General features: G+C 41.2%; 2 protein-coding genes across 7 annotated transcripts in view; both read right to left on the reverse strand.

The window, feature by feature from the left end:
• The window catches only part of CHPT1 (choline phosphotransferase 1), a 20,957-nt gene extending 11,284 nt beyond the window's left edge, over positions 1-9,673 (reverse strand). For both annotated transcript variants that reach the window (XM_015627480.3, XM_015627483.3), the window contains exons 1-2: positions 9,369-9,673; positions 664-811 (exon numbers count right to left, since the gene is read on the reverse strand). In XM_015627480.3, the coding sequence (XP_015482966.1) occupies positions 664-811; positions 9,369-9,611 (391 nt within the window). In that variant the 5' untranslated portion in view covers positions 9,612-9,673. The remainder of the gene's footprint in view (positions 1-663; positions 812-9,368) is intronic.
• A 4,534-nt stretch (positions 9,674-14,207) lies between these two features.
• The window catches only part of MYBPC1 (myosin binding protein C1), a 69,915-nt gene continuing 62,923 nt past the window's right edge, over positions 14,208-21,199 (reverse strand). For 4 of the 5 annotated variants that reach the window (XM_015627478.1, XM_019006651.1, XM_019006650.1 and 1 more), the window contains 4 exons: positions 20,698-20,884; positions 18,362-18,420; positions 16,825-16,864; positions 14,208-14,919 (listed from right to left, as the gene is read on the reverse strand). In XM_015627478.1, the coding sequence (XP_015482964.1) occupies positions 16,844-16,864; positions 18,362-18,420; positions 20,698-20,884 (267 nt within the window). In that variant the 3' untranslated portion in view covers positions 14,208-14,919; positions 16,825-16,843. The remainder of the gene's footprint in view (positions 14,920-16,824; positions 16,865-18,361; positions 18,421-20,697; positions 20,885-21,199) is intronic. The other variant, XM_019006649.1, reaches the window with a different exon arrangement.

Here is a 21,199-nt window from a genome sequence, read left to right on the forward strand (position 1 = left end):
GCCTCCTTTTCTGCCAAGGCAGGGCCCTGCCCTCTATCCTACAGTGGTTGTTCTCTCTCCTCCTGGCCTTGTCATCTCATGTTCTTTACAACTTCTGCTGAAGGGCCAAGCTTAGGGAGGCAGGCAGCTGCTCTTCTCTGGGAAGTGAGACATAAAGAATATACCTGTTCTTAGCAACTGTTTCAGCTATTGAGCTTTACAGAAGAACTACAGGCATTGGCACCAATAGCAGCTCAGTTACAGAAAGTGAAACTGAGAAAGGCTTACTTTTTAAGGACTCACAACTTTTTTAAAACTACTTCTTCTAAGGAATATAAAATACCCTTCTCCTCAGTGCCAGGCTGGATTGCCCTTTTACCAAACTGGTATTTTGGCACCTTACTCTGAAAGTGGATTACATGAAGACGCACAGTTAAGTAAGAGCAGAATACATCTTACCCAACATCTGCCAAAGGAACTTCTAAAATACCCCAAATTACTGGCCAGGGATGCAAAGGTCAGGAGATGGTGAAGATATCCTAGAAGACCCTGTTCCAAGAAGGGATTTGGACTGGATTATCTCCAGAGGTCCTTTTTAACTTCAACAATTCTGTGATTAATCAGCTGGTCCAGAAAGCAGGTAACTTTTATAAACTAGGATGGGTGACAGTAAGTTAAGGCTACCTGTGGAAATAGAGTCGCAACCATGATCAAAGAGTTCTCCGAGAGGAGAACTACTGTTTGTTCTTCTGGCTTGCTTCCCATCAATGGCATCCAAAGACTGGTAGATAAAAAGTCCTAGAGCACCCAGGATGTATGCCCAAAAAGGTGCCTGAAAGAGATTCACATAAAAGGTCACCACATAGTTCCCAATTTCTTAGGTGATAATCTGTTTCATTAAAGGTAAAATAATGTTCACCACAAAACTGTTCTATACTGTGCTATTTGTTACTTAATTAATGGGCAAACCAAACACTAATTTCCACATGGATTGTAGTAACTACAGTAATGAACTATTCCAGATACACCAGTGGAACACAGATTCTTCTATTTATTTAAACAAAACCAAACCCAAACCTTTAGCCCTTCTTCTGTGTCAACTGACTTTATTTTCTACCTTAAACCCACAGAATTTCTGTAATTATTTGCACTCTTTGTGCTGAAAAATGTTATAAAAATAAAAATAATCTTTAAAAAGAAAGCAGTGTCAATGCACTTACTAAAGCTTTCAGCAGTTTGTGTGACAGACAAACTTAGATGACCTAGATGATTTGCACCCATGTATAACATATAGATATAAAAAAACCCACCAAGTTTTTTTTACTAAATAAAGGCAACAGCCTTTAGGGAAAGATATTTTTTCCAACACACAAAAATTGACTACATAGGCACTTTGGACAGGGCTTAAAAACTTAAGTAATTCACTAAATATAAAGGAGAAACTATCTATGTAATATACATCATCATTTTCAAACCAAGTTGTTACATTAGCACCACTTTTCAGCTCAGAGGAACTGTTCTGCAGTCATTCCTTTCAAAAGCAGTATTTTCATATGCAGTCAGTCTGGCTTTGTCTAGGAATTAGGTTTTGTTAAAAATTATTTAAAACACCTTTGGAACAAAGCACAGGCAACATTTTTGCCTCATGTAGTTTCTAGAGGTACCCTTAGCATTCAGAAGTGCTGTTCATGAAAACAAAATCAGGTAAAAATGCTTGAAATGCAACTTGCAGGTTAAACAAGCAAAACACCCACAAGCAGTCACAAAGCTGAATCCTTTCCCACTCCACTCACTGCTCAGGGACAGCTGCTGTGGTACTACTACACCTCTGCAACTCCTCTCCCGCAGCACAAATTGACCAACATGTGTCCATGTATTTCCTAAGGCCAGTAAAGGCTATTAAGCAGATTAGACAAGAGATCAGATCTCAGTGTGCTGAGATTTGTTCACACTCAACTAAACCCAGTGTTACTGCTGGGGAAGAAGGGAAAATGGCAGCCATCCTTCAGTTCAAAGGCAGCAGTGAGAATGCAGATGAGGTGCAGCTGCTCCTCCAGACAGTCTGATGTCTCATCACTCACTGTCTTGAGGTAGGAAAAAAGTTATGCCTCCAGTTAGACTGGTCACAAAACACACTAAGCAGCAACATGCTTAAGGAAAGTACAGTTCTGAATAGCATTTTTGCTGTTATTTAAGAATTCCCCATGTATTTCAGACTGGCTGATACACTGTTATCAAAGTCAAATGGTTGGCTGCTTCACCCAGCTTTGAAGGAAAAGACAGGCAAAGAATCAGGAACTCACTTTAGGTGCAAGCTCTGGATTTGTATGCAAATGAAAATCTAGAAAGCTTGAAGCATTCTTCAAAACTGGCAAGGCTGTCTCCTCCCTTAATCCAAGGAAACCAAGAAAATATTGTTATCACAGATCATGTAAGAAGCCTTAAGCAGGTGAAAGAGGATGAGGAGATACTCTTATTCCAATGGACATTTAATATACTAGTATTTGGTAACTCCTGCAAAGATCACACTATAGAACTCCAGGTCAAGTGATGACAGCAATACATCTTGGATGCTTACTGGAATTAGGCAAGTTTCCTAGGTTTCTTCTCCCTTTTAATCTAGTTACACAAAGGAATCTTGTCTTGGGGGATGTGGTTAAACTAGGGAGGGAATTTTTAGCCACCTTCTGAAAAAGTTCGACTCCTCCAATGAAGGGGAAAGGATAGAGCCTGTGGAGAACAGGAGGTGCCTGTGGCTACCTCAAGACTGAGGATCACCAAAAGCCCCAAGGAGGCACAGAGAACTCAAGGGTCTCTCACAGCACAAGCTCACTTGGTCTCACATTGTGCAGGGGGACTGTGGCTACCTCCACTTGCCCTTCAAAAACAGAGGACTGTCAGCCATTACTAGGGTACTTCAGAACATAAAAGCACAGTTAGGACTTTGTTGAAGCTGAGATAATTTTAGTTGTGATATAATCCACGTACTAAAGTTACTACAGTACATACATTGGCTTTCAGAATAACTCTGTTACATGGAGAATGACAGAGAATCTCAAACAGGGCAGCTCCAGACCTATGAGAAGAAAGGCCATGAGAAATCACCTGTTTCACTGCTGTCTTTCAAAAGAGTATTTGAAAGACATTGCCAGTTTTATCACCAATATTTCTGTGAAGTGTCACAAAGGTCATCTGCACTGTTTTGTGAGGTGTCCTTACAGTGACATACTTCTATTAATTAAGACAAAATAGCTTGAAATCTACATTTAGCTTCTTGCAAAGCAAGCATAACTCAGTATATACAAAAATAAACAAATACATCAGCTTTATCTCAAGCTTCTCCTAATAGGTCTCTTTGACAAAACAGTAGCTTTTTTCCAGTTGCAAGTTATGGTACAGGTATGATCATTCAGGCTAATCCAAGTCTGTTTGCATTAGCTCCGACTGGGAAAAATCAAAACAACAGTCCCTCCACATTCCAGAACTACAGCACTCTGTCTGCCCCTTGCTGATCTGGCTGAAGGGTGAGCATTTTCATCTTCCCAGTTGGGATCATCTGTATCCATTAGCACCTGTAGCAGATGTACTGGTATCCCCCACAGTTAAAGAGAAAGGAAAAAGATCCTAGTAAGAAAAGAATATGTCAGAGAGCTTCGAAATGCTGGAACAGTTCATCCCTAGGCCATCAGTTCAAATCTAACCCAAAGTGGTAAGAACCAAAATTCAGTTCAACTATCATTTAGCAGATTAATGAATGCTCTAATGTTTTCATCAGTAAAACACAGTTTTCCAAATCAGCAATGGTTCAAAATAACCATGGATTTTCTCTGCTATCCACCCTCCCATACAGCTCCTGCTGTTATCTCCTTTGCTTTCTCACGTCCCTGGCTGTCCATTCAGGGATGTCCCCTGATGGCTTCCCACACTCGACCCAAGTGGTTTTCAAATTAGAGAAGTGGGAGCATCTGAGAATGCTGACATGGCTGAGCAGAAATAATTAAAGTCAGGAGGCTCCCAATAATTATCAGCTTTTCACTGATGAGGTGTTTATTTTCTCTGCCCAAAGTTACAACCTGCCCAAGCAAATGTATTATTTGGCCAAAACAAGGTGCTATTCTCAGGGAGCTAGAAGAGAACAGAAACCTGAGGGGGAGGAGGCAGGGAGGGAGAGGGGGATGCTTCTCTGCTTCAATTCAAAGGGATGTCTGAAGATACTACAGCCTCAGAATCCTGTAACACACAGATTCAATACAGCAGAATTGGTCATTTATTGACCCAGAGCATGTCAAAACAAAGCCGTGTACATGTAGTGTTTGACAGGTATGTGTGACATACCTCTCCTTCAGGAAAAAATGGGGGTTGAACAGCAGGCATTCTTCTGCTCCCATGATTTCACCCCACAAAAGAGCATGGACAGCTGCAAAAGACTACATGTGTCCAGGAAACCTCTTGGAACTTGTTTCAAGCACAGCTCTCAAGTCCAGAGAGTTCAACAAGCCAAGCTTTTGCAGTATTTAAAGATTCAGTTCCTTAATTACTCATCACGTTTAGCCATAATCTCACTTCCTCAATCTACACCTAACAGTGTTGCCCTAGTTTACACGGTCCCTCTGGATCACATCCAGAATAGAGGGAGACATTTTGACTGGGCTTCCACCTCTTCTACCCCCTAAACACGGATCATTTCCCATGCTTCTGTTCAACGCAAAGCACTGTGCAATTGTACTAACAGCAAGATGAGGGAAGGGGCTGTTCAAACCTCAACAACACCAGGGAAGTTCATCCAACAGCATGGATGAAAAAGAATAAAAATAATAATCAAATAATCATACCATAGTGCAAGTGCATTTCATGCATACCAAGGATTCTGTGTTCCTTTAGCATCCTCGTCTCTCCAACAAGCCCTCTCTGAAAGGGCTGTGTTGGCATTCCTGTACCTTCTTACTTCATGTCAAATAACCTCCTTCTCCCATTCACAGCTGATCTGTTCCTCACTCAGGAGTTTTGGCTGACTTTCCCACTCCACTCAGTGCTTCACATTTCTTTTCCAAGTCAGGTAATGCTTTTTCCTTCATGCTCTCTCCCCTCCGCACACATTCCCTGCTCATACCAGCTGCTCCAGTTCAGCTTCTTTTCTCTCTCCCACAAAGCTCAGCTGTGTGCCTGCTGTCTATATAATATTGTAACTGTCAATATCTTCCCCTCATTTTGCCCTCTGGCAGGCCTCTTTCATTTTAGAGGTGGTTTGGTTGTTTGTTTGGGTTTGCTGATGTTTTTTTCAAGTCTTTTTAAAAGAGAGAGAGAAAGGCAGAGACAGCATCTCACCAATGTTCCTCTCCCTCCAAACAGCTGATAGTTGAGCCAGGTGAAGTAACCTGGACCCTTTCCTGCTTTTTGGTCTCCCTAGATGTATGCTTTCTAAACAGCACATTTCAGCAAGGTATGACACCCTTTTATAAACTCACTACACCATTTCTTGAACAATCCTACAGAGCTAGCCATCACAAGCCTCCCTTCCTTCCCTTCACCCTCTGCAGGAGAGCCCTGGGGCCCCTGCCCCCTTTTACTATCACTGCCCAAAAAGCAAATCCACAACCCATGCTTTTCTCTTCACGTCTTCCTCAGTTCCCAGTTCTTTGCTTAGATCATGCTGTAAGTGCTACGAGATTAATTTTCAAATAGTTATAATTCTATACAATGTAATAATTACAGTTAGCATGCACTGCTGTCTAAAATTCTAGCTTCTCAAACCACTCTACAATTCTATGCCTTTATAAAAGAGGGCAGATTTAGACTAAATATAAGATTTATTTTTTTTTGTTTATGATGAGGGTCATGAAACACTGGCACAGGTCGCCCAGAGAGGTGGTGGTGGATGCCCCGTCCCTGGAAACATTCAAGGTCAAAACTCTGAGAAACCAATTCTAGCTGAAGATGTCCTTGTTGATGGCAGAGAGGCTGGACAGGATGGCCTTTAAAGGTCTCTTCCATCCAGCTATTCTGTGATTATAGAGAGATCTGTGGCTGATCTTGAAGGATTACCAAAGCTAGACCCCTCTACAAGCAACTATGAAAGGAGAGGATCAAAATTTCCTTTCTCTCTTTAAAAAATTCAATTATGTTTAGTCAGTTTTCTTTCTGGTTTTCCCCAGAAAGGGGAAAGATATGCAAGATACCCCTGCAAAGCCTTAAGAATTGACCAGCTGCTTCAGAGAAGTCTGGTGGCAGTAGAGTAAAACAATTCAGTGTCTTATGGTGGGGATACAATGGAAATCCTCACCTAAAAGGGGCTCCTTTCACACTTTAATGCGCCAGATACACACTCTTCTTACTTAACATCAGCAAGAATTTTCATTACTAAGTATTTCCTAATGAGTGTCAAAGAAAAAGAAGAAAAAAAAATAAAAAGAAATATGAACACAACCTAGGCTGCAGTCACAGTGAAAACAATATTTCAGTGCTCCACAGAACATGAAATGTGCAGGTGGTGTCCCCTCCACCACCACACCTGTATATTTTTTTTACAGATTGCTGTCCTAAATCAGAGATTAGGAAACTGGACAAACACTCGATAAAAATGTACACACAAATCATGGTTACAACAATGCCTGAGGGGAGCAACCTGCTAATGGCTTAGCTGTGAAAAAGAAAGTTCGTGTTGAAACATGCACTTACAGGAGACAGTGGTACAAACCATGTTCCTGGTAGGCAAGGAAAAATTAGTGAAGCAGACAATATTTTATAATTCCAAAACATACTGTGCTAGTCAGTAACAAACTGGCTTTTAGTAGCTACTGATCTGATGAAGATAAAAAGGATAGTGTGTAGGGAGATAATGACTCCATGTTAGGAGAACAAGAGAGCATTTTGTGGTTCGAGGCATTAATTGCACTGGGGTTGGGATTAAGCAGCATGAAATTGTGGAAATCACTGCAACAGGATAAAATGGATGTTGGAAGTAGAAACAGGTTGAAAACAACTAAATCAAAAGGCAAAATCATGAGGCAGAAGGTGTGTGAGGGGAAACAGATGTGTCAGTTCCTTTCAAGTAAGTAATCCAAACAGAATGCCTTGCAAAGAAACTGCTAAACCAGAGTCTTCTGGTTTACTGCCAAAATATAGGAAGGAAGATCTCCTTTCTAAGCATCTGTTAGCAGCTGCTCTCTAAGGGATTTCAACTACCAGTCTTACTTGTTTTGTATGGTTTGTACAAACATCAAGACTTCTGTGTTTTCAATAAAGGCTTAACCAAAATGGCCTACTTAAGGTTGGTTAGGGAATAAAAAACAACCACATAAACCAACTCAAAAAAACCAAAACCCAAACCTGCTTGTTATTTTATCCAAGTCTTCTATTCAGCACTCCTACCTATGAGACTATAACAAGTTCTCATTTGTCCATCAGGTGATGAAGACATGTTCGTGATGGAAAGAGGTGCTGTTGAAGTGCACTACGGTATTAGTTCAGTCCGTGGTTTCAACCAGCTTTAACATCATTTTCAGCTCCACCTATCTTTTCCAGCCTACACATTCCAGGCAAAACTACAAAGTAGGTATTACAGAAGTGCATGCAGCACCTGTTAGTGCTTCTTCAAAAAGCCATCCAGAAACATGACCTCAACTTAGGCGGAAGACAAGCTGAGTCATTAAACAAGCTGGAGAGAGAATGATGCTTCTAAGTGATGCAGCAAGATACAATCAGGGCTATTCTCACAGAGTATAGGCAACAAACAAATCAAGAGGATAAGGCTGGGTCCACGCTGCATATTTATAAAGGATACACTGATATCTGAACATGAAAGTATAGTCCAAACTGTAGGATCTTATAAAATCTAGCTTCCACTATTAATAAAAACAAAAACAAAGACAGTTAAATAAAGACATTTAAAAAAATAAATTAAAGTTTTCCTGGAAGGAATAATTCTGGATATCTGCAACACAACTTCATTTCTTTTGTACCAGAGTCCACAAGGGAAAAATAACAAGTAAAATTTACTTTCTGCTTTTAGTTTTGAATAGCAAAGAGAAAAAGCTAAAATGAGCATTCAGGCACATAGCTGGCACAACTGATACTTTCATCACAAAACCAAGCTAAAGGTAGCAGTACACAGGCATTTTAATTCTGAAAGTGTGACTAGAAGCCCATCTGTAGTTTCCAACCATTCACTGTCATCTCTGTCTTCCCTTCTACTGCCTGCAATGCCTGAGTGCCTCTACCTGGTGATGTGTATCAGGGGAGCGATTAGGGTGAGACCAAACCAAAGATCATTTCGATCTGGATCAGTTTCCTGCTATGTCTGCCACAAATAACTCTGCTAACCCAAAAGGCAAAGCAACTAGAGAAAAAGAAATGTTTTTCTGACAAGAACACTCATCAGGGTAAAGCTATGGTATTAAAAAAGCCCCAGCCAACTGCCGACCTCTGCTGTTAGAATTTAAGCCCATCAGAACACAAGAAAAACAACGGCCACCTTTCAAGGTATTTTACCCACATAAAGCAATTTCCCCCTGCTATTTCCTACCCTAACTACCATAAAGACTCTGCAATGGGAAACTTGCAACAGGCTGGGAAGTTCTGATAGAGCTCCTGAAATTGACTGAGAAACTGCAGGCACTGCAGTTCAAGTGAGAGCAGCACCAGCCCACGTTAACAAGCCTGCTTTCCCTCCAGAAATTAAAGCAATTAAATCTTTCCCACACAAGGACGGGAAACATTTGAGCTACTGTCAGCTAACACATCCGCAGCTCTGATGCCGAGGTGGCATCAGCCGTGCCTCGTGGCCCAGCCCTGCCCTCCTGGGCACATCCCGCACCCTCTATCATGACCAGCTGCTGTTTCCTACGTTCACGGCCCCTGTGTGACAGCCACACTCCTGAGGAGGGTGACATTCCCTTCCCAGCCAGAGGTACGCACACGGAGCGCGGCATGGGCGGTGGGGGAGGCGGGGGTCCCCCGCCCCAGGTGAGCCCGGCTGTGCCCTTCGCACCACGGCGAGCAGCGCAGGCCAAGTGCCCAGCACACCAAGCCCCGGCCCCGCGGGGCCCTCCGGGCAGCGAAGGGCCGCAGCTCCTCCGGTGAACCTCGTCCTTCCACGTGATCCCTGCAGCACTTTGGCATTCCAGCCTTAACACCCGTCTGCAGCCGGACCCCTGCTGCCCCAAAGGGCGAGCCGCGCGTCACCGCCCCCTCGATTTCTCAGGACAAGCCCGCAGCGCTGTCAGGGGATGGGTCACTCAGCGTGTCGCTGCGGCGGAGCCCGAAGTGACAGGGCAGCGCTCCGGCGGCGGGCGCGGCCCCCCCGGCTCCGGGCACCGTCAGGAGGCACCGGCGGGGCCGAGCCGCGGCCCCCGAGCCCGGCTCAACGCGGCTCCAGCCACGTCGGGCGGTACCTGCTCGGTGGCGCTGGGGCAGCAGGCGATGAGCGGCAGCACCGTCAGGCAGTTCAGCAGGAGGCCGCCCATGGTGATGGCGTTGGGCGCCAGCCCCCGCGGGACCTGCTCCACCAGCCAGCACCAGTAGGGCTGCAGCCACGGCTCCAGCAGCGAGTGCCCGGCCGCGCTGTAGCGGTGCTCCTCCAGGCGCTTCAGCTGCGCCGGGCTGAGGGGCGCGGGCAGCGCCCAGGACACGACCATGCCCGCACCACCGGGACGGACAGCACCGGGGTCAAGGAGCCGCCGCCGCCGCCCGGGGCGGGGCTGAGCCGAGCCGGGGGCAGCGGCGGAAGAGGCCGACGCCCAACAGCGGCTTGGGCGGAGGGGAACGGCCGCCCCCGCCTCGGCCAACGCGCGGTGAACGCCCTCGCCCCCGACCCGGCTTTGGCTCCTTCGCCCCGAATACACGACACCCTCCCGGCCCCAGCCCCTTAGCGGGCACGGCTCCTCCGGCCCCGCCTCGCCGTGAGGGGTTGGGGGTGCCCTGGTTGGGGAAGCCCTCGGTCGTGGCAGGGGTGAGCCCGGCAGGGCCCGTCCCGCCGCCTCCGCAGGCCGCGGGCGGTCGGGGCCGGGGCTGGCCCGGGGAGCTGCGGCCGAGCGCGCACCTCTCGTCTCCGCGGGGTGAGTGAGTGCCGCTCGCAGCCGGGATTTGCCTTGTTCGGCTGATTGCCCTATCGCAAGTTTCATCACGCAGGTAGTGGCCGCAGCGGGGGTGCACGCAGCAGGTGGCCAGAAGGATTTTTGCTGAAGCAAAACATAAAGGCGGGGTTTGAGCAGCAGGTGACCTCCCTGCTGCCAGTAGGACGGGGCAGCCGTGCCTGCAGGGAGGTGACCCCACGCTGTCACCCAAGGATCCCTCCACAACCCGGAGGAGACCCGTTGCCTGGGCAGTTCTGGTCTCCGGAGCACCTGCACACGGTGTTACACAGGACTTACTTCGCCTCCTTGCCTTGCTTGGAGAGGGTGCTTCAGAACAACTGCGCCTTTAAAGAAATCGTGGTACATCGAATTATTTGAATTGGTCATGTGAAGGATTTTAGATGTATCCCTGAATTTCTGGGAAGGTGTGTGGTTTCTGAGTGAGGCCAAGGAAAAGCTGTGTAGCTGAAGTAGAAAGTGAAAAATACAACCTGCAATGGCATCTTCTTCGTATTGGAAATTCTTTTTTTTTAAGTTGCTCCACTGTGAGCCAAAGGGTGCAGCTTTCTGTCCAGATACTACAATTTCCTGGACAGAGCCGCTTCCTGTTATTCAAAGGGAGCTGATCCACTTCAGCTGATAAAGGTATTATGTGTTTGAGTAGGTTTCTCTACTGCAAGAGTCAGGGGTGCTTGACACTTGTTAAATGGTGGTTTCCAAATCCCACAATGTGCTATGTACATTCCAAGTGCTATGTCATTCATCAGCTGATTTAATTTACAGATCACTAAAAACAGTATGATGCAGCAGTGGTCATTAGAGGCCAAAGCAGAGGGGATAGGAACTGCTAGGAAAAAAGAAGGTAACATATAATATAGTAAAGAAAGGTTCAGTTACAGCCAGCTAGAGAATGGCAAAAGGGAAATCTGACAGATTCACAGCCAGTCAGATCCCCAGTCCACTGGAATCACAACATTTGGAAGAAAGTAAAACTCTGTTTAGTTTAATATCCTGTGCATCATTGTGGTCAATGAGCATAATAGAACTTGTATTTATGGAGAGATTGCTCATGTTCTTTGGATACCTGGAAGAAAAAAAGAGGAACTAGGAAAAGAAGTGGAGGGGAAAATAATTGGCATAAGAAGCAAGGACCACATTAAAGGAAGAAACAGATTCCTTACTGAATTTATCACTGGGCTTGGGGAAGGTTTTTTTTTTTTTTTTTATTTTAAAAGTATTCAGCAACAAAGCATAGATTTAGAGAACACAGAATTTTAAGTCCAGTGTGTTTAGTCTTCCAGAGCTTCCTCAGCATTCAGGATACAGTTTTGCTTCCAAAGCAGCAGCTTTACTTGTCAGTCAGGAAAGCAGGACATGAAAGTCAAGTGAGAGTAAGTACACTGTGCTTAAATTAGAATGCCTTTTGCTCCAGAATCTCAAAATGCAACAAAAGACTTTCATAAAGGGACCCTTGTCCCTTCACAATGGTCTTTAAAAGGTACCAATATTACACTTTTATTTTTCCTTCTAAAAGAAAGTTCAAGAAACTTGAAATATTTCTTATAAAAGGAATACTTTTTAAAATTTGACTCTCCATAAAGACCTAATTAACAGTATATCCTGGTTTAAATAATATTTTAAAAATTACTTGTCTCTTTTTTCTTTCTCTCCTTTATATTTGTGAGATTGTTTTCAGTAAGGGAAAAATGTGCTGGCAGTAGCTGTGCCCTTTCAATGCAAATGGGTAACTGCAGTGCCTCTATCAATCTCCACATATACCAATTTGAGAACAGAGCTGTATTTCTACATTTATATGCCAAATAACCTTCCATCTGCAAAAAAAAAAACCCAAATAGAAGCCAAAAGAAGACCAACTATTTTCCTCTGGCTTCCTTAAAAATAAATGAAAAAAATATAAAGTAATTTTGATTAATCTTTGTGTGTCTATCTATGTGTGTTTACATGTATTTGCTGTCCTCTGTTACTTCTAGGACTATTTCAGGTTCACTAATTACCTGGAAATCCCTGTGACTTTGGAGAAATTTCTTTGGAGCATTGTGTCACATCTTCTACAGCATGATCTTCTCCAGCTTCTATTCCTTCTAAGTTTCTTTTCCTGCAGTTGCTGTCTTTGGTACCTCTTTGTTTTCCTAAACTGGTATTAATTGCAGATTTCATTAGCATTTTCCTAACTCTGTGGGTTTGGTCACTATTACATCCACCAAACACCACCCCTGGAGAATCCCATAGAGCAAATTGTCATAAATCAAAGCTTTTCCTTCTATCATTCTCTAGATAAGGTTCTAGGGCATGTTTTAAATCACTAGAAATCCCCACCCTGCCCCACGCCTTCCAGTCATTTCTCTGACAGTCGGTTAACTCTTAATCCAGCGTGGTGGCTGCTCGGTGCAGTCTGAATTTAGAGCACATTAATGCCCTACCCACGGCCTGATGCCCTTCCTGCCAGCGTGGTGCATCCCCAGCCCCAGGGACAAGCAGTGGCAAACGCTGGGCAGCGCGGTGGGGGAGGAATTGGGGGCATCTGAGTACAGAGCTTACTGTTCACACAGGGAAAAGGAGCTTAGTTCAGCTTGTCGTTTAACAACGCTGGCATCTGGGAGAAATTAGAGTAGCTAATTCCATCCACGGAGAGCCCGCAGAAGCTGAGGTTGTGCTGGCTTCCAGGTTATTATGTGTGGGATATCGGGACTGAGGAGGCAGATAAACGTGAGCTTGAAGCTGTAAACATTATTCATACAAAGTGCAGATGGCTGTGTGCCTCTTACTCTTACCGACAAGCACAAACTCCCAACAACTAGCTTTTGGTGCTGACCATAACAGGCTGATACGGCTTTAAATGAGGGCCATGTGCTTGAATGCTTAAACCTCCATGGCATTTAATCAAACTGACCTTGTTCTGCAGCTTTCTGTGCTTCAAAATAGATGGAGGGAATCTCAATTCACTGGGGAGATACAAAATAAACAGAAATTATTAATCCTGTATGAAATTCTCTTCCTAGTAGATGTGTTGCTTTCTTTAATGTGTAGATGTGAATGAATGTGTAGGAGAGGATTGAGTTTGGCAGGAACAGGGTGAAATGCAGGTGGGGTGTGGGGGCATGTCCAGGATCACTGGGAATGCAGAATTGCTTCCCTGCACAGATAGCACTACAGAAGAAATCACAAAGCTAAAAAGAAGGGAGAAAAGAAAAACTATCTATCTATCTATCTATCTATCTATCTATCTATCTATCTATCTATCTATCTATCTATCTATCTATCTATCTATCTAATCTCTGAGAGTAAGATTCACAGAACAACATGAGAAAATGCACTCAGATCCCCAAAGCAAAAAAGTGGGAGCACAACTGTAAAAACACTTCAGCTGTGGCAGTTCAGAGTTACACATTCTTTTATTATTGCATAATTACTGACTGCTGAATGTTTGAAAATGCACTGACATCAAATAAACATCTTGTGATGTACTACTGGTCTAAGTAGGCCTTTATCTTTATAAACCCTAATTGGAGATCAGCCATTAGCCAGTAAACAGATAACCTGCCCTATCTGTACAGCCAGAGTGAGAACTGGTAAATAAATGACAGGGCAATAGGGAACTGACAACCTGGCCAAAGTATGTGTGACCTTGTGTCTCACATGCTTCAGGGTTTTCTGGAGACTGAGGGACAATTGTCCCCTCTCCTTGAAGAGAGAGAGAGAGAGAAAGAACTTGGAGGTTAATGATGCTGGAGTTGGAGAAGAAATGTAGCCACTCTACCTTCTCAGGCACTTTTGCCACGCTCAGTGAACTCACCACTGCTAGGTCTGAGTCCCTTTTCTGATGTGATAGCTACAAGAGCTCCATGAATTACAGGGGAAGGGGAGTGGATCCAGAACAGTGGGAGCCATTGTGGTTGACATTTATCACATTTAAAATATTGAAAACACATAGATTAAAAATTGAATGTATCTGTAGCATTTATCTCCACTCACATTCTGTGTCATGTATCTTAAGGTGTAAGCCCAATGTGGTGGGTGACTGCTGATACTGTTTCCCACTCTATGTGGTGGGCACAAGTTCCTGCTTTATTGTAGGTGGAAATAAAGTGAAAAGAAATGTGGTAAAATGAGACAGAAAAAAAGTAAACAAGAACTTAATACATCTTAAACACTTCATGTTTATTGTACATTAAATAAAACAATTCCAGTTAAGTTGAGAGACCGATGGGTCAGATTTAGGAAATCAAAACTTCTATAGGAAGATATGTTCAGCTTAAATGATCATTAATTACATATGCATTAGTTACATTATAGTGAAACCATATTCTGTTAAACAATTCTCAGGTGAATAAGATACATTATCAGAGGTATGTATTCCAAGGATCTTATTGCACATCTATGGGCTAATCCATGTATTTCCAGTGTGAGGAAGATATGTTTTGTACCACTGAGTACAGACTGACTGCCTCCTTATGCTTGTCACACAGCTTCCCCTCTTTCCTCATTAAAAAACAGAACACGATATCAAACAGAAAATAAAGCTGAACATTACAAAACGTGTGTTGTCTTCAGTTCATTTCAACCTCAAAGCAATCCATGCGTATTCTTTCTTTTCAGTAAGAGCAGGTAGGGAAAACAAAAGGACAATTAGGGGGAAAAAAAAGTCGTAAGATCCCCCACTGCACATGTTTTTCTGTCATTGCAAGAACTAAAATGTTATTCTGCTACCAACTTCCAGTGCAGTGGGAGGAAGCACTGTGGACGGAGTCTCACTTCCCTTCGGTTTTGTCTGCCTGCACTTCACGCATATACGAGTCAATGATATGCGGAGGCACTCCATCCATTAATAGCTTGAAGAATGAAAGCCCACCTACAAAAAAGGAAAGCAGGTAATATTCAGGCTGAAGGTCCCTGGAGCAACAGCTTTGCACCTTTATTCTCTGGCATAAGTGACAAGTTTTAGTCAGTCCCTATTACATACTTTGAGGTGTGGTAAAATTCAGCCCTGCTCAAAAGTCCAGTATGACATCTGACCATTATTTAATTGGTACTATACAGACCTTTCCTGTCCTCTTGTGCAGGGTGAATTTCATTGCTAGGGTATCATATATTCAGTCATTTATCTCACTACATGCAATAGTTCACAATAAGCTTCACTTCAAATAACTCTCCTGACTTTCCATCGCGCTGGGTGGAGTATGGTCAGAGATGGAAGTCAGTGCAGGGGGAACAGAGTAGAAACACTGACCAGGATGAGTTGTGGAAAACATGCAGAGATATTCAATTTATTCTAGTTATGGGTCTTAAAATGGTTTCTAGGTATTTAGCAAAATATTTACCACATTGATTGAAAGTAACAAGTGGGATGACATACATGAAAGAATAATAAAAAAGCCAGGATTTCAGGTGCAGTCTCCAGAGATAAAGGTGATAAAAGCTGAAATTTTCATCTGCTGGGGAAGTCTGAGGAATCATTTTGGAATTGCTTTTAAATTCACTTCAAAAGTTCACTTTTGAAGTGGACAACCCCCAGGTTGTTCAGCCTGGGGAAGGGAAGGTTCCAGGGAGACCTCAGAGCACCTTCCAGTACCTAAAGGGAACTTACAAGAGAGCTGGAGAAGCACTTTTTACAAGGGCCTGTTGTGATAGGAAAAGGGGAGGTGGCTTCAAACTGGAAGAGGGTGGGTGCAGATTAGATATAAAGATGACATTCTTTACTGTGAAGGTGGTGGGGCCCTGGCACACATTGCCCATAGAGGTTGTGGATGCCTCACATCACTGAAATAAAAGCCATAGAAACTACTATTTCTGCTAGTTTCATTGAAATCAAATGATGTTTGGAAGAAACAGTGGGAAAAAGATAAATATTTTGCTAAAGACTTTAGAATCAGCCCTTTCTCCAGACAAAGGGTGTAAATTGCTTTAAGAAATATACCATTACTATTCCTTTTACAAATCTGCATGAATATTGTGTTCTGCAAGTTGCAAACCATCCACTGACAGGTGCACTTACCTTCTGAGCTTTTCTGGAACACACCAAAAGCTTTAAAGCAAAATTACATTGCCAGGGTGAAGAGAACACTTTCTTACTGCTTCAGCTAAATGCAATTGAGCTGATACTTAGTACAACATTTATGCAAAGTACAGATTTTTAAGAATTTCTAACCTTTATTAACACAAGGATTATTCAATTAAAATGCTATTAGTTACTAGCGATTATGAGACTGTGCTGTCTCATTTAATGTCACCATTGTTGCAGAACAGTTTGCTCCCAACCTTAGGAAGATGCGCAATACAGACAAAAAAAGAAAAAAAAAAGCATGCTTTTTGGCATTCTTTCAGCTTTTTGGCATTCTTTCAGCTCATGGAGTGCAAGTTGTACTATGAATCATTCATTTTTAAAAAAGTTAACGCTGGAATAAATATTTTGTTTATGTAGAGGCATATTCCTACAAAAAATAACTTTCTGTAAATACATAATGCTCTTTTTATTACTTATATTTTATTCATGCTAGTTATTCATGCTAAGCCATGCACTGTTAAATTCCATTGGAACATGCACCATTAGAATATATGGGTTGTACCACTAAGAATTATTTGTAAGTAACGAGCAATTACTAAAATCTCAATTTATATGCCTTAAAAACACCATGCTGCTAACTTGTAAAGACATTTTCATTAAGTGACATAATGAAAATCATGCCATACTAGGCAGACATTGTATGACTTATAAACAGACATAAGCTTCATATGCAAGAGCCATATGAAAGCTTACCTTAGATGACAATATACATTCAAAAATCCTTACTGTGTAACTAAGGGAGAGAGAGAAAGAGAAGTAACAATTTAATTGCAAACACAAAAGTGGAGAGAAAACATTGAGTGAAATTATTATTACAATTATGTCAAGGTGATAATTTAATCCTTAGTCATGTAAAATATATGGGAATAGAAGCACATGAAGAGTAAAAGGTAGGGATCCAGTTCCACTTCAAAACTATCATTAATATGTAAAAGCTAGATTAATAGGTACAAGTAACTATAAAAACCTCTAATTAGTCTAAAGTATAGATTGGAACCAAACTATGTTTATGATAAAAGTTTCCAAATGTAGCTTCAAAGAAGCTAACATACATATACATATATATATATATATATGCATATAGTATTTTCCACCAGGGGAAAAAAAGGCACACACATAACACTGAAGCATATATATATATATGTTGAAACTCTGTAAGGCAAAATAATCAAGTACAGACTAATTATATATCTGTGCACTAAAGTATGTACTTTGTCATATATCCACATTTACATTACTAGAGCATGCTATTTACTCTGTAGGAGCCCTTATCTTTAATTAAACATTTTAATTAAATCTATTAAAAACCCATATATATATACACTTATCTATATGTATGTCTATAAAAGCATGAAACTTTCTGCCTATTGTAAACTTTTAAGAAAAATAGTCCAATACTTCAAAAGCTGCAGAAACAGTATTGAGTCTGATCTCGAAACGTATTTTAGGACTGAAATTGTAAGTCTGGATGCATAATATATTGCAGACCAGTTTCTGGGCATCACTGTCATTTTAAAACTGCACTGTTAATATTCTGAATGTGGGCAAGGTTTCATGGAAAGAGACATTTCTGTAGAAAGAGTCAAAATTTCTGAACTCAAATGAACTTGAATGTAAAATAAGCTCCAGAAGAAATGAAGTAAGCAAAGTAAAATTTTCTGCTTGTAAGTAATTAAATCAAGATTTCATCTTTAAAATCACTAGGTTAAGCTCAGGCATGGATTATCATTCTGAGCACTAGTTTATTACCAAAGAATGATCTTTTGTAAAGAATATCTGTTAAGTGCAGCAAATGACTTCATGATACTTCTGGTCTTTCAATAATTCTACAAACTAACTGAGAGCTGTTTTTTTTTTGAAATGCGTATTTCTTTCTTCTGGAAAGATCCAAGTGTTGCTGTCAAACATATTCATAGTCATTAAATGAATAAATTAAACAAATAAATGTATAGATAATTAAATAAATAAATTTATAGATACATGTACTTTTATGAAATATGTCTAAAACCTTAATAATTCTGATATTAATTACCCATATGATTGGATATTGTCTTGATTAATTTGGCCTTCTTTGCTCATGTGACATAGACAATGTATGCCATGAGACTCTAGCTAGTTTAATCTAAAAAAGCAAAGAAATACACACTTTGCATGCAGAAAATGCGTTTGCATGTGGAAAGAGAGGGTGGGAATGAAATGGAATGTTCAGAGGAGTACGCGCATTATAAACCTGATTATCCCCCGCCAAGCTGAGTGGTTCTCCTGGATTAATTACTCCATGATAGATCACTGCAGAATTAGAATATTTATAGTGGTATTTATTCACATTTGAAATTCTTCCCAGTTGATCTTAACACCTTTTAAAAATAATATTTCTTATACAGCAACTTTGCTATCACCAATCTATTATTAGAGTGATCACCAACATTTATTTCACTTCTAAGATAAAGGTTCTCCAAAGCTGTTTTTTTCAATGATAAAAGAAGCACAACACCTTATCTAATTCTTTTCATCAACCTCGGTGAAGCTGATAAGGAATCAGTTCTTTAGTGCTTGTAATTAGGGATCTACCTCAAAAGATATATACAGTATTTTTTGTAATGAGATTCTGCATATGTTGTTATCTTTCAGGATAGATGAGAAAGAGTCATCTATTACATGACTTTTTGCACAAATACATTAAAAAAAAGAAAAAAGACACTACAGGTGCAGTTGTACTGAGTGGGTCACTTAACTTTAAATTCACTCAGCAAATCTTAAAAGCAAAGAACAAAAGATTGTATGTCTGAAATAACACCAGTACATGACAAACCTCTTATGAGGACAGAATAAGTTTTTATTATTTTAATTGTGCTTATAAGTATCACTAAAATGTTTTCAGGAAATGAGCATTACATTTAGCAACAACTAGGGAGGTTAACTTTACACCTAAAATAGTGTAAGAAAATGGCTAAAAATGTAGAACATTGTAGCATGCTGATAGTATTCATAACCAGAATATTCCTAACTAGTCAGTTGTTCCAATATTATGCACACTCTGAAATCCTAGGCTGTTCAGATACTTTTGGGGCTGAGCCAATTTTATATAGGCACAATAAATTTAACTTCTCAAATACGTCAGAGATAGATAGCTAAAAGTAATTCTAGCCAGAAGAAGGAAATATAGCTTGCTACTATAAATACTCTTGCAGGGCATAGAGCTCTCTAACACGACTTACTAGTAAGTCATACCTACTATCTGTAGTAATAGCACCGTAGCTCGTATGTTCACCAGATAGGCAGCAGAGCCTTGAGCCTGTTAGTCTTATTCAGACAACATTCAGCTCTATCTCATCATCTTACAAATCCAGACCTTGATAGTTACTTGCTGGAATAAAGCTGAACCAGTTTAAAGCTGTACATAGGAAAACAAACACACACACACACACACACTGCAATTCTTTTCCAGTGAGTCAGAAATCTGCAGGTCTCTGCTCTGCATCAGCGTGGTGAGCAGTCATCTGGGGAACCCTCCTAAATGAACAAATAGGCTGGGAAACTTAAGAGGATGATAAATCAACATGTAAGTCAACAGGAGAGAGAAATAAGATGTAATGATGTCTTTGTACTCTGGCTGTTTAAGAGTAATTTGCTATATTTGCCTAGATCAAACCCTGAGCCTACCCTGGTTCGCTAAGCTTCAGCTGTTGTGTTCACTTAGCAACATAACTTGGCTTTTCAGTATAAAAGAATAGACAAAGCAACCTTCTCAGGTGTTGAGGTCTTCTGTTATGCTGTGAAATAGAAAGTTTTCTTGTGATTAAGGAAAGCAATCTTCCAGGATGAGGACAATGACTTTTAAAGACAGTATCTTAAAAACAAAAAAGTAAAAACTAAGAAATACATTATGCATATTTTTATTACATTATTTAAGTGTTCAAATTAACATAGACAAAACATTTATTGAAATGTCTTCTTGCTGGCAAATTTGAGCTGTGGGACAAGATACATCAGAAAATACAGAAAATGGAAACTGAACTGCAAAATAAACACATTGCAATCCATAAAAAATTTAAGTGTCTTCATTATAGATTAGCATGATGGAAGTAATGTAATGAAAGCCATACTGATGTCACCTAAATTCCCTCTGAATTCCTTAGTTTGACACTTCCTATCAGATGGTTTTAGGCAGCTTCCCTTATAACCTCAGAAGAATTTTTTGAGAAACACTTAGTTTATTCCACAGTTGAAACTTTGGTGGGAATTAGTCCAGCTAATTATGACCCTGTCTTTTCCTAGGAGGTAATTTTCTGAAAAATATTGTCCAAATATTTTTCATTAGTTGTCTTATCCAAGTCCTGTTGCCATTCATGGTATCCCAGTTAATTCTAAACTACCTGAAATTCATAAAAATTATTCATTAATGGAAACAAAACAAAAGAAATCAACCAATATTATTTTGTCCTATCAGAGCTATTGATTTAATCCAGGAAAGTTGAACTCAATTTTGCATTTGCCCTGCATCCTTTCAGCTCTGCAGACAGTGCTCAGGCAGAGAGGGTGCTTGCAAAGTTTTAAAGCCCTTACCTCTTACTTCCAGTTTGCAGTCCACTTCTGCCTCTCCCAGTTCATTGACTGCTCGGCAGGTGTAAGTGCCTCCATCGTAGGGGCTGGGTTTGCGGATCTCCAAGGTACACACACCTTGGTTGCTGAACATCCGGTACCTTGGGTCGTTCATTATGAGCACTTTGTTTTTCATCCAGGTTATTTTGGGCTGTGGTAAAAAATACCAACCAAGAAACAAACACAGACAACGACAAAAAAAGAAAGCCCAAATGCACAAACCTGTGAACTGAAATATTTTATCCCCTATTTTGTGGTGTTCAGTTACAGCTGAGTCAACTACAAATGATAAAAAATAGATGAAGTAGTGATGGAAAGGAAACTGTAAATCTTGAAGATAAGCATTGGCTGCATCACACATCTGATTTTTAGCACTTTTTGTTCAGTGCAGCTCTTATCACCTAATTTAAGTCATAAGCACAAGCCTGTTACCAATACAAGGACTATGTAATATTAGCAAACATCT

The sequence above is a fragment of the Parus major genome, chromosome 1A, assembly GCF_001522545.3.
Source record: "Parus major isolate Abel chromosome 1A, Parus_major1.1, whole genome shotgun sequence".
NCBI lineage: Eukaryota > Metazoa > Chordata > Aves > Passeriformes > Paridae > Parus > Parus major.